Source organism: Elgaria multicarinata, chromosome 6, assembly GCF_023053635.1.
Source record: "Elgaria multicarinata webbii isolate HBS135686 ecotype San Diego chromosome 6, rElgMul1.1.pri, whole genome shotgun sequence".
NCBI classification, from domain to species: Eukaryota; Metazoa; Chordata; class Lepidosauria; order Squamata; family Anguidae; genus Elgaria; species Elgaria multicarinata.
Window position 1 is genome coordinate 73,517,943 of NC_086176.1, and position 13,604 is coordinate 73,531,546.

Genomic DNA, 13,604 nt, shown 5'->3' on the forward strand with positions numbered 1-13,604 from the left:
ATATATATATATATATAATTTTTTGCCTACCAGAATCTCTAAGATCTTTATCGATGCTTTGGGATGAGCCTCAGAACTTCCCCCAACAAAGTGGGGGTCACAATTTGTTGATTGAAATCTCAATCCATTTGCGGACAACTTTCATCATCTGTTGTTGTTGCTGCTGCTGCTGCTGCTGCCGCCTATCTGTAGGGAAGCCAGCTGTGGGCGGTCTGTGTGTGTTTACACAGGCGGTGGAAAAGGGCCGAGAGTGAGACGGATGGGAGCTTCTCCACCATGGACAGCTCCTAGCTCTCACTGGGGAATTTTCCCTTCCTCTTCTGTATTAGAATATCCTTTCCTTTTTCATGCGAAGCCCACAGCCCTCCGCCTGTATCAGCAAGCACCTCCTCCTCTCCCTTGGGAACAACCATCTAGATCCGAGTCCGGGAGATTTGACGTCAGGGGTGGCTTTCGTCGTTTTGACGTGTAAACATTCATTACCATTCTAGCTGTGGCGGGTTTGAGTCTTCCTGTTCAAGCATGAGCCAGACAGAGAGGGGAGACCTGTGATCGCAGCAAGGCACTTTCTTGTGAATTGACTGCTCGTTTTTCTTTGCCTCATCGCGTAGCAACAAGAGGGGAAACAGCCTTCCGCTCCTTTTAAGAGGACAGACAAACCCTGATTTTTCTAGCTGTTGGATATTATTATTATTATTATTATTATTATTATTATTATTATTATTATTATTATTATTATTATTTCCTCCTCGTCCTCTATTATTTCTTCCTACCTCCGGCTGTCATGGAAAGGAGATGCTGGGCAGGGCGACGCGTTGCTGTGGCTCTGTTTTGTGCCTGGAGTGTAGCCCTCCTAGCCAAGGCAGAAAGGCAGTTTGTCAATGAATGGGCAGCAGAGATCCCGGGAGGTCCGGAAGCAGCAAAGGCAATAGCAGATGAACTGGAGTATGAGTTGCTGGGGCAGGTAAGAGGCGCCTCTGATCTCCCCCCCCCCCCCCGCCGTGCCTCTCTTCTCCTTGTTGAAATCAGACAAGTTTATTTCTCCCGATTTCTCGGGTGGGATGCGGTGATCGATCCCTCCCTTTGTAACTGACAAGAGATGTAATTGACAAGGGATTCTAGTTAGCCGCTGTGTGCCCATGGCTCTGTTGCTGGGACAGATCTACACACACGTCGGGTGTTCTTTTCTCTCTTAAGCGATGCTTTCTCTTGCGTTGTGTGTGTATATGGAGGGTATGTGTGGTTTTTAAAGGGTTCCTAGCTCAGGATTGCGAGTTGTCCCCCCCTGAAGGTAAACACAGTCTTTGGGGCGGCGTGAGGGGGAAGGGGAATTCCTAAGAGTTTCCAAGTTCTCTCCTGCCACATCATCTTTTCACAGAATTGCTTTTGCGTGATTTCCATCCTCCCTCTCACCCGCCCCCCTTTAACATGGCAGCGTTAGAGCTGAAGAATGACTCCATGCCAAGGGCTAGAGGGTTGCACACTCCATTGAACTGTGCAATCGGCTGCTCTCTCGGAGGCAATAATACCATATGCAGTGGAGTGGAGTGGAATTAGCAGCAGATGTCAGAAATTACAATGCAGAGAACACAGACACACAGAGAGAGACACACACAGAGAGAGAGAGATACCTACGACAAGGAAGCCCCCATGGGGAATTCGACATTGCTTTCCCTTAACTCCCACAGCTCCCCAGGTGCCATTGCAGAGCACGGAATACCTCTAGTCAGGTCTCCCCTTCAGTCCCTCTTTCTGTTGCCAGTGGCTCAGCTTTGGGATATGTGAAGTAACAATCGGGAGAAGAGTGCTTCTGGGCATACTACAGAGTAGCCACAGATGTCTGGGATTATGCAGGAAGAACCCACCAATCATTGGCTCTAGCTTTCAGGCAAATATCAGCTCCAGCATCTCTCTCCTTATTTTTTGAAGAACAAATCAATAAAGTTGCACCAGCCAAGAGGAATGGACACATTTGGCTCTGCTCTTAGGGAGCTTTTTGTGCCTCTGTGTTTTAGTGACGATGCCACGTGGATTGGGAAAGAGAAATCACATAGCCCACACTTCATTCTTCTTCTTTATGGGGAGTTTACCCCATGTGATCTCCCCCCACTCCAATTTCGGCATGCTATGACGTCACTGTTGTCAGGGATGAGTAACTTCATTTACGTAAGAGCACCAGGCTGATTCTGTTTTCTTGTAGAAGGAGCCTGCTATCTGGATTCTGTACTCCAGCTATTCCCTTCCACAATGCTGAAACCATACTCTTCTGGTTTGGTTTCTGAAGAAAGAGCCAAATATATCTGTACTAGCCAAAAGACAAATAGGAGTTGCTGAGAATAAGAAGAGGGCAGATCAATGTCTAACATCCTCTCTCTCTTTTATTAACTTCATTTGCCACTACCTTAAACAAGCTGTATTGTCAGTGCTGAAAGTAATTTTATATATTTATACACACACACACATTACATCAGCACACAATTAACTGGTGACTAATGGTCAGTTTTAATGAACTGCTGGGCGGGCTAATAATAACTGTGTAGGATCTGATACATTGCTGTGCTCTATGTCACAGTACCAACAAGATGAGCCTGACCCAGTATATTGCACAGTTGTGTGTGTGACAAAATTACATCAGCAACAATCCAGATCACCATATGAAGCAGAGCAGAAGCACTGATCTCTCTATGTAGTGTAAAGATGAACAATGAGAGGCAATATGGATCCAGGCCTAGATACCATGCTAACCTATATGCCATCCTGTAGCCTTTTGTACCACTCAACTATACCCATACAAACTGATTGACTGATACAGTGTGCTGGTGGATTGTTACAAAGGGGTTGCCAGAGATAGGCAGCTCATTAAGGCCGTTATCAGATAAGTGTTTTATTGCATGCTTGTTACTGGACACTCACAGATTTTCATGGGTCCTGTTTGTGATGTTGTCTGTATCCTGTATGCCTCCTGCCCCTTCTAGTCTTCATCATGCGACAAAAAAGGACACCGGTAAATCTGAATTACTTTTGAGACAGAACTTGCTGCCATCTCTTGCCGTGTGCAGGAGAAACAGCGTGATCAAAATGGCCCACTGAATGGCTACATGCACATTGTTTACTTCCTCTTTCAAAATGAACTGCTAGAGAAGAGGAAGTAATGTGGGACAAAAGCATGGGTAGAAAAGCAATGGTAAGGAAACACGATTTTCCCACATGTGATGACACTCTAAATTCCCCCTTCCTTAACTTGCATAGGTCAACCTATTTGAGGATGATCCACTATACATGTTTGTAGATACATCTCTACAGTCACGTTTCTGATATAGAAAACGAACTCATTCCTAGGCACTGCAATCCCACCCCACTTAATATGCCCTGGGGTGGCTCCAAATCCATGCTGTGTTGGTTATATGACACAGCTACCAATTCAGAACCACCCAAGAACAAGGAGCTGAAGATCCGCAACAGAAAAGTTGGGGACCTCCCATTGGTCATCAGAAGCCACAGGAGGGGGAGGGGCAGGTTTGGTGGGCCTAATGGCTGCCAGAAAGCCCATGCTGCCTCCCCCAGTGGAGATTATTTGCTGCCACCCCGCATCAGCAATAACCCGGGGTTTGGCGGCAGAGTGCCAACTCAGTGCCATGAAGGCAGCCTCCCTGATTTCAAATCCAAACTTGTGAAGTAATAAACTACCCTTTTATCCACCATGCATAGCTGGATTTGGATTTTGGAAGGCAAATTTCCCAGTTTGGAAAGTGTGGCTTTGTTTTTAAAATGAGAGCCCTTTTAGCACCTCTCATTTTAAAAACAAAGGACCATTAATACACTGAAGTCGCTATTCCCTAATTGCATTTCAATTCAAGCAGTGCAGGGCCTTTGCAAACATTCTAATTTTGAACCTAATGATCTTGGATTCCTGTATGAAGACCTTCTTCTTCTTAAGTGATTGTATATAGTGGCAAAGTCATGTAACTGGTTGTCTCCAAAGCAACCTTCTAAACAGCAGTGAATTGGTAAAATTTAGGAGAATATGATTATGTACAAATTTAATCAGCAAATGCAGCAAGCAAGGAATCCTAATTAAATATATACACACTTGGCACCATGGTTTCCATTCATTGCCAATGTGGAAGCCCTTCAGACTTTTGATTAGGTTCCAATCAAGTATGGATGCCTCTTTTTTTCTGTAGCTGCCCCACATGCATATCCGTTATGGTCAAAGGATTATAACCAGTGAGCTTCTGGTTGTGTTAGGGGAGAAGCTATAGCTCAGTGATAGATCACATGTTTTGAATGTGGATAGTCCCATGTTTAATTCCCAGCTTCTCCAGACAGAGCTAGTAAGCTGCTCTCACTGGGTTCACATGGCATGATAAGCTGTGGTGACCACTTGCTGTGGACTGAATATTCAAAATGGCAGATGGCAAGCACTACAACCCAAAGTGGTTTATTTAAGCTGTGATGATCATGCGAACCCAGTCAAAGAAGTTGCAGGGAAAGGCCACCCTTCAACCCACCCACCCACTCTGCTTCCTTGTCTACTTTCTGTTTCCAGGCTCCCACTGTCTCCGTCACACTGACCAGACCTTCCTCCATCCTTCCCCTTCATGTAATCTCCAGCCCCAAATCTCCCTGCCCCTTCTTTACTTCAAACACCCATCCAAGCCTCCCCTCTACTGTCCTTCCTAATCTTCATCCTTGCCCCTTTTCAACTACCTCCTCTGCTCCACTCTCCAACCATTACCCTTGCCATCAGCCACCAAGTTTTTGAAACCCCCAAATAGAATCATTCACCAGTTAAATTTATTCTGATTTTCTTTTCTGAGGACCGTAATGCTTGATACATGGGATAATTTATAGAAGGGGGTTTGATTAAATTTTGCAGCAGCATCTGGGAAATGAATTGCAGGCAACTCCTCTGATTTGCCTTTCTTTTGCTTTTGGATTAATGTTTTGTCAAATACTTGAAGCTCCATTTTGGTGGGAAAGTTGCCATTTTTAGGGTGTGTGAGTGTGAGTGTGAGTGTGTGTGTGTGTGTGTGTGTGAGAGAGAGAGAGAGAGAGAGAGAGAGACCTTGTTTTCATGCCACGGTAAGCCACTGTGGTTTAATTCACCTGTAGGACTCCAAGATGTGCACTAGCCACCATCTTTACTATCCAAGCCACAGGAGAAGGGGATGCTGCTGCAGCTTATTGCATCATGGAACCTGCATTGTTCTAGAGTCATCCAAAGGTTGTTTAACACTCAGATAGCCCAAAATGCCTGGGTTCACACAATACAACAAGTCACGGCATGCCTCCTCCACAGCTTGCATATTCAAAATGGGGGCCAGTATACTTCTCAGAACCGTACAAGTGAATTAACCCATGGTGGCTTATTGTGACATGTGAAATGGCCCAGTGAGAGAGAAGACTCATGAAAAAAAAACCTGCTGCCCACTTTTTTGTGTACAGTGTTTTCATACATGCTTACGACCATTAAGGATAAATTGTAACTGTAGAAGAACTACTGAATTGGGGTGACCTGGGGGTGGGATTTATTTAATAATGTATTTTGTTTGGAGTGAGAAATTAATTGGCTGCCTTTGCCTTTGGTGAAATGTAACTAAATCCCAGTAATGATTTCTAAATTTGTAAATAGATAGATAAAGTAGGATGTGCAAATGTCCATCGGATTTATGTCCAATGGACATTTTTAAATGCCCACCAATGCCCCTGGTAGCAATTAGTTTCATTTTTAATATCAAGACCACAAGCAGTCTGGAAATATGGTGGGTATAATTTTGGTGTCACAATCTCTATGCCTCTGTTTTGAATAAACATTTCATCAGGCGATATCTAATGCCCTTAAATTTATGGCAATTCAGGGAAATTATGATTGTCAGTTGTTGTTGACTGTTGCTCACTATAGAAAAATATCTTAGAAATCATCCTCTGTCTTACAGATTGGATCACTTCAAAATCATTATCTATTTAGACATAAGAGCCATCCTACAAGGTCTCGACGAAGTGCAACTCACATTACTAAAAGGCTCTCAGATGATCAGCGTGTAAGTATTACATTTACAATTCTCAAAGGCTGCAATCCAAAACACACTTATAATGGAGAAAGCCCCACTGAATACAGAAGGATTTGCCTCTGAGTAAAAATGCACTGCCTGCCAGCTTGCTAAAGGCTAAACCCAAATGTTGGTAACTGATGCGATACAGTCGTCCAACATATTAAACATTTATGTTTCAGGGATAGTATTTTCAGTCTAGCTTTCTCTCTTTCTCTTTCTCCCTCCCCCTTCCCTAGGCTTTTCTACATGAGGCATTTATTGTGTGTTCATCATTCCCTGCTCATGGTTGTTTATGGGTTCTTTAAATGATGTCATGACCCTCCAGTTTTACTTCTGCATCTAATGAACACTTTCAGCAGAGGGGTTTAGAGAAGGGGAAATGAAGTTTTTAATTGTGAAAGTGAAAGAATGTGCAATTTCCTCTTGTCTGTGTGCATTCTTCCACAATACCACAGTGCCACTTAGAGGCTAAATAGCAGAAAAGCAGGAAAGGAAATGCTGCTTGTGTAGTACTCAGATCTCAATTCTACCCCAAAACTGAAAGTGGATATAACAGATTAACAGCAGATTAACAGCTTCATTTAGAAAACCTCTCTCTGTTTATTAGATTTATATTCCACCTTTCTTCAAGAATCTCAAGTGGTTGTACATCATTCTCCTCCTCCATTTTTATCATGGCTCAGCTTTTAAGTGGTATTCTAGCATACTGTTGTTTGCGGCTGAAGCTGGTGTTTTATACCAAAGCATTTCACAATTTTAAAATCTGTTTATCTATGTATATGTTTTAAGAAAATAAAGCTATAAAATTTTAAATTTAAAAAAAGTTAGATTTTTTTTTTTAAAAAAAATATCTATACAAATTTATAAACTGGATGCACTACTAGTGGTCATTTGTTTTGTTTGGAATTTTTCCTTAACGTAGAGGCACCCTGGGTCAGAGGAGTTGTCTTTCAGGCAGGTTTCAATGATGACAGTCACCTTAAAAAAACCTAAGGATTGAATGTTGAGTAATAAGAACTGAACTTAAGTTCCAAGTAATGAATAACCCTGCAGCAAGACACACACAAAAGTAGCAACCTAATTAAAACTATGTCAGCAAACAGGATGCTGTAGATACATCTATAAACAGACATGCTAAATGAATTGGAATATAATCACCCTGTCATCAATGTGCTTATTTTATTATTGGTTATGACCTAATAGTAACAGTTTTCATAATACAAATACTTTGCAATCAGATGCAATTACGGTGCCATGTGGAAGAACATATGGATTGTGAATAACATTACTGCTGGTATAGTGTGCAGCTCTCAAACTCATGGCTAGAGATGTTTTAAAGCTCATGCAGATAAATGCTAAATTGTAGCTCAAGGACTGAAGGAAACATACGTAAAATGTTTTTACATATATGAGTGCGTCCTGTTCTTTAGAATAAGGAATTTTCCATGTGCAATTAATGGCTGGCTTACAAGAACAAGTAAAATAATTTGTGTATACCACTAACAAGGGGTGGGTGGGAAGGCAAAAGCCAGTAGTTAAATTCTCTGAGTCATACTGTAGCCCAAACGTCCCCAACCTAGTGCTCTCCAGGTGTTTTGGACTACAACTGCCATCTGTCATGACTATGCTGGCTGGAGTTGATGGAAGTTGTAATTGAAAACATCTGGAGAACACCAGGTTGGAGATCATAGCTGTAGCCCTATTCCATTGTTCTCTATAGATAGCTTCTCTGCGTAGAAAAGAAGACAGTGGGACCATACTCTTGACCATGACCATATTGCTTTTCATGGCCATCTGGTTGGGTGGAGCAAGTGCCATGCAAGATGTCAGGGCGCGGACATCCCTGCTTCCCTCATTTCCACATGTAGTAGTTAATTGTGGAGAGCAACGCAACTGGTCTCTCAGCCTAACCTACCTCACAGAAATGTGCGGCTGAAATGGTCCTCCGAGGTCCTGAGAGAAAGGGTGGGATATAAGCGCAACAAATGCAAAAAAATAAGGAGTTGTGCACAATAACAGAAACAATAAATTCCAAGCTTCTTGCTATTGATAAATGCTTTCAGGTGTCTTGGGCAGAACAGCAGTATGAAAAGAAACGAAGTAAGCGTTCAATGATCAGAGACTCGGCAAAAAAACTTTTCAATGATCCAATGTGGAATCAACAATGGTATCTGGTAAGAGTTTGCATTTATATGTAGAACTTACATGTCCTAAGAAATCACATACAAAGTACACTGCAGTCACCCAAGAGTTCCTTAATTTTTGATATACAGCCCTTAGCATCCAAGTTACAAAATTAACTGTGGAAGAACTCTTGAAAAGTATTTTCGGATTTCAAGACAGAAACTGTCCTACAGCTATCAGGGTTCTATCCCAGGGGTGCAGAACTACGGCCTTAGGGGCCAAATCTTTTTTGAGAACCGCCCAGAGAGCTCCGGCTATTGGGCGGTATAGAAATGTAATAAATAAATAAATAAATAAATCTGGCCTTCCAGGAGTCCCAATCTGGCACTCCAGGGTTCCCTGGAAAGCTACACCCCCTTTTCCCAAAAACCCATTTTTTTCTTGGTTTCCTTGCTTTTGAGCAGAACTTTTGCTATTATTATTATTATTATTATTATTATTATTATTATTATTATTATTATTATTTATATAGCACCATCAATGTACATGGTGCTGTACAGAGTAAAACAGTGAATAGCAAGACTCTGCCGCATAGGCTTACAATCTAATAAAATCATAGTAAAACAATAAGGAGGGGAAGAGAATGCAAACAGGCACAGGGTAGGGTAAGCAGGCACAGGGTAGGGTAAAACTAACAGTATAGAGTCTGCACAACATCAAGTTTTAAAAGCTTTAGGAAAAAGAAAAGTTTTTAGTTGAGCTTTAAAAGCTGCGATTGAACTTGTAGTTCTCAAATGTTCTGGAAGAGCGTTCCAGGCGTAAGGGGCAGCAGAAGAAAATGGACGGAGCCGAGCAAGGGAAGTAGAGGCCCTTGGGCAGGCGAGAAACATGGCATCAGAGGAGCGAAGAGCACGAGCGGGGCAATAGTGTGAGATGAGAGAGGAGAGATAGGAAGGAGCTAGACCGTGAAAAGCTTTGAAGGTTAACAGGAGAAGTTTATATTGGATTCTGAAGTGAATTGGAAGCCAATGAAGAGATTTCATAGCTTTTTGCTATGCTAAAAGCTTGGAATGTCTCTCCTAAGGTTTAGTTATTGGCTGTCAGAACTTGCAGCTAAAATATACCGGTATTTTTTGTAAAACAAAATTGCCCCGCCCCTTTTGCCTTCAGCATCACCCACCGCTGGAACGCAGCTCCCCGAGAGCATCTCCAAAATGGAATTTGGCCCTTGGGTCAAAAGAGTTTCTGAAGCCCTCTTCCTTATTATTGGTTGCTCTCCCTTTAAGTTCAAAAAATGGGGTGGGGACCCCTCACTGACTGTCAAGTAATAAACCTGTAGCTTAGAATAATTCTCTGGACTGCAACTGCCAAAATATAATACATAAAAATGCATGTTTCTATGGGAGAAAGCCCCAGTAGGCTCACTGTGTTGGATCCAGAAGCACTTTGCATGAGCAGAAAGGCCCTTCCATTCACACAAAGGCAGAGGATGGGGGTTGAGTTCTGCCGACTCCTCCTGTCATCAGCACCCCATGGTGCCATATCTCACGCTAATAACAAAGGTCCCCCTGCTGAACATCTGGAGGGCACCAGGCTGGGAATGGCTGGTGAAATTCATACTGGAATAGATGGACCAATGGTCTGACTCTTGTTTAAGGCAGTTTCGTATCTGGCTAGGAATTGCAGTTTAAAACAATAAAATGCATAACATTTCAACCCCTACAATTACTAAACATTCTCTAGAAACATACGTAAATAACAATTACATATGCAATGGGTTAGATGCAAAGCACCTCTTGGACAACTGGAAAGCAAAGAACATCCACTCATGATTCCCCTACCAGGAGCAGTCTCCTTCCCTAGGTTGCATGACAATCCATTCCGTGGGGTTTCCAGACCTTCAGGAGTTGTTGTTTTGGGAAATGCAAGGAGCTGCCTTGGATAAGTGACTGCATTTCCTCTGCTCTCAGGCATTTGATGGCATATGATGAGGGTTTTTACTGGGTCCTGTTATTTTGTTGTGGGTGAAGTATTGTTGTTGTTTTAGGTGTTTTAAACTGTTTTAAAAATTTTGATTATTAAAGATTTTGTATTATGTCTCTGTGGATTTTGGATTGTAGTTTTTGTGAACCACCCATAAGTATTTGTCTATTGAGCAGTATTGGACAGTATAGAAATGAAATAAATGAATGAATAAGGGGTGAGAAATGAAATTCTCACCCATCTGCACTGCACAAATTCAATAGGTATAGCTATTTCCCCCCATGGATAAAGCTATGTTGTACCTGCCTGCCATATAGCTGTTGAAGATGAGGAGCCTGTCAGGAAAAAAAAGAGAGTGACAGCAAGAGAGAGAGAGAGAGAAAGGTGGGAACCCTAATTCACCACTAACATAGTTGAATAACCAGGAATTCAAAGCCAGGCTTTTAAGAGCTGTGCAGCTCAGGGCCTGAATGGATGGAGCTCACATTTGATTTTGATTTTTTTAAAAAAAATAAAAATCAGTTGTTTCTGTCTATATTTGAAGATATTTGAGAGTTTGGGTAAGTTATTATTTTAAAAAGAAAGAAAGGAACAAAATTTTCACCAACCTCCAGTTGTCATAAACAAGTAGGTTTTCTTGGTGGAGGTGGGGGAGCTGTTATTAAGATCAACAGAGGTTGGGCATTTGCAAGTCTGTGACCTTGTCCAAGTTTTACTCATTCAATGGAACTTGGGCAAAAGAAGTTCCCATTAGATTGTGGCCATTATATATAGGATAAATTGTCCACTCAGCTTGATTTTTGAAATGTGCAAAGTACATTGACAATTGTTGCCTAAATATATAAATGTATTCTCTTTTATTTTTCCTAGCAAGACACAAGAATGACTCCGTCTCTGCCCAAACTGGATCTGCATGTTCTTCCGGTGTGGCAAAAAGGGATTACAGGCAAAGGGGTTGTCATAACTGTTCTTGATGATGGCTTGGAGTGGAATCACACAGACATTTATTTTAACTATGTGAGTTTCAAACTTGAGCAGCAATCCATCAGCCCTCATTTAACAATGGAGTGGCTAGATTCAACTCTCAGAGCTTGAATGTGGGAAACCTGATTCCAATCCCTATTCAGCAATGCAGCTGACTAGGGAGCCTTCAAGTCGCTATCTGTCAACCTAATCTTTCTCATTGGTTGATTGTGAGGAATTGAATAATCACACGATGTCTTCGGAGGAAGCTCCTGGGGATATAAATGCAACAAATAACCAAAAGAGAAAAGAAAAGAAAAAAGATGAGCATTTCTTTAAATGTGTTATTTACTTTAGAAAAGTGGAGTTTGGTAGGGAAAAAAGCAAGACTAATCACTAATATTTAGATAACTCATTAATTGTAACATGCATCTACATTTATGGAGGATAAGCGTAGTCATGATGCCTATATATTACCTCCAGTATCAGAGGAAGTATGGCTCTGAATAGCAGTAGCTGGGGAACATGAGTGGGAGGATGCTATTGAGCTTATGTCCTGCTATTGCACTCATCTCCATCTTCCCAGAGACATCCGGTTGGACACTATAAATACAGAATTCTGAACTAAATAGATCTTTGACTTGATCCATAAAGGGTCGACTGGAACCAATTGAGCAGTAGAGCAGTACAACAATGGAACCAATTACCTAGGGAGGTCATGGGCTCTCCCACACTAGAGTCATTCAAGAGGCAGCTGGACAGCCATCTCTCAGGGATACTTTAAGGTGGATTCTTGCACTGAGCAGGGGGTTGGACTCGATGGCCTTGGAGGCCTCTTCCAACTCTACTGTTCTATGATTCTATGAATCGCTGCAGGAATTTTATGACAGGTTTCAAAAGAGTTCTTTATCCATCCTTTTCTCTTCCTTACTTTGTTTGCCCTTAGGATCCTGAGGCAAGTTATGATTTCAATGACAATGATCATGATCCATTTCCTAGATATGATCCAACAAATGAAAACAAGTGAGTAACTAATTGCTATTATTACTTCCTTTAATGCTAGAGTGGGCTACATGAGCCCTTTAGAAATTAAATGAGGTTTAGAGAGCCGGGTGGGTGCCAGCAGAGGTTTCTGTGGCCCTACCAGTGATGTAGGACAGAATGGCCTGCTTTGCATATAATAGCAATCCTACATATGGGCTGAATATGGGCTGAGTTGAATAGTTGTTGTTGAATTGTGGGTTATTACCTGTGAACCATGCATTATGGTTTAACTATGGGTTGTTAATCATGAACAATCCAGGAAGAGAACCCATAATTTGTTGTTGGCTTGTGAACTCTGGGTTGTCCATGGCTAACAATCCATAGTTAAACCATTGTGCAGGAATTGTACATAATGACAACCCACAATTCAACATCAGCCCACACTCAACAGTTCTCTGGATTGTCATTATGTGTGAACCAGGTTGATGCTTATTCTGCATTTGGGGTTTTCATTGGTGGCTTGAGAAGCTCAGTGAAAGGAGAAGAGAATTGGCTCGTTTCAAGCGTGAAGTCCCAAACAAGTAGCTGTTCCAAGCCAATTAAGTTGTCACTGTCTGTAATGACACCCTAAGGAACTTACACATAGGTTCACCAGCACCTATCAGGCAAAATGATATTTAATTCACTATGTGGATGCTGTTATAACAGAAATAATATCATCAGAGTGAAAGGTTTTCAAGGGATAAATGTTCCCAGGCTTTTGAAGATAGATCATGCTGCTTAGTTGCAGCAGTTATCGGCAATGGGAGACCATTATCATCTGATTCAAATGGCATTATCACAAAAACCTACCATCTCTGCATAACATCTACTCTTTATTAATATGTAAATGGTATTCAGACTGGCAGCATTCAACAGCTCAATTGCATACAAAGCTGTACTACTAAATAAGGTAGCTTTTTACAAGGGAACTATAATTTTAAATAGAGAAGGTGAGGAATCATAGAACATATAGAAAATATTTTGCCATTTACCCTGTGAAAGGGAGTAAGGATGAGCTGTACATTTAAAGTCTGCTACCTTCTTATTAGGTAGCCTGATAACTATACATCAGTTACATTGCAAGTTTTGCTTTAAAGTAACAGTTTAATTTTTCTCTTGAGAAATAGGGGTTGTCCTTGGAATAATTTCATAAAACTTGATTTACCATTATATTGAATGACAATATCAGTATATGCTATGTAAACATCGTAGTCCAATCCCTGTTTGCTCCATTTGAGTTTGATCTCTTCAAATAAATAATTGAATAATAATATGTGTAGATGATCTGTATGGGACTGGTGATTTTGTTGCAGACACGGAACACGATGTGCAGGAGAAATTGCCATGCAAGCGAACAACCTAAAATGTGGAGTGGGAGTTGCATACAATTCCAAAGTTGGGGGTAAGAAATCCAAACAATAATTTGATTTGTTGTCATACTTCCCCCCAATG

At 41.5% G+C, this 13,604-nt stretch overlaps 1 protein-coding gene across 1 annotated transcript in view; it reads left to right on the forward strand.

The window, feature by feature from the left end:
* Positions 1-784: 784 nt before the first annotated feature.
* The window catches only part of PCSK1 (proprotein convertase subtilisin/kexin type 1), a 42,223-nt gene continuing 29,403 nt past the window's right edge, over positions 785-13,604 (forward strand). The window contains exons 1-6 of the mRNA XM_063129584.1: positions 785-964; positions 5,940-6,044; positions 8,120-8,230; positions 11,034-11,180; positions 12,073-12,149; positions 13,466-13,554. Of these exons, the coding sequence (XP_062985654.1) occupies positions 785-964; positions 5,940-6,044; positions 8,120-8,230; positions 11,034-11,180; positions 12,073-12,149; positions 13,466-13,554 (709 nt within the window). The remainder of the gene's footprint in view (positions 965-5,939; positions 6,045-8,119; positions 8,231-11,033; positions 11,181-12,072; positions 12,150-13,465; positions 13,555-13,604) is intronic.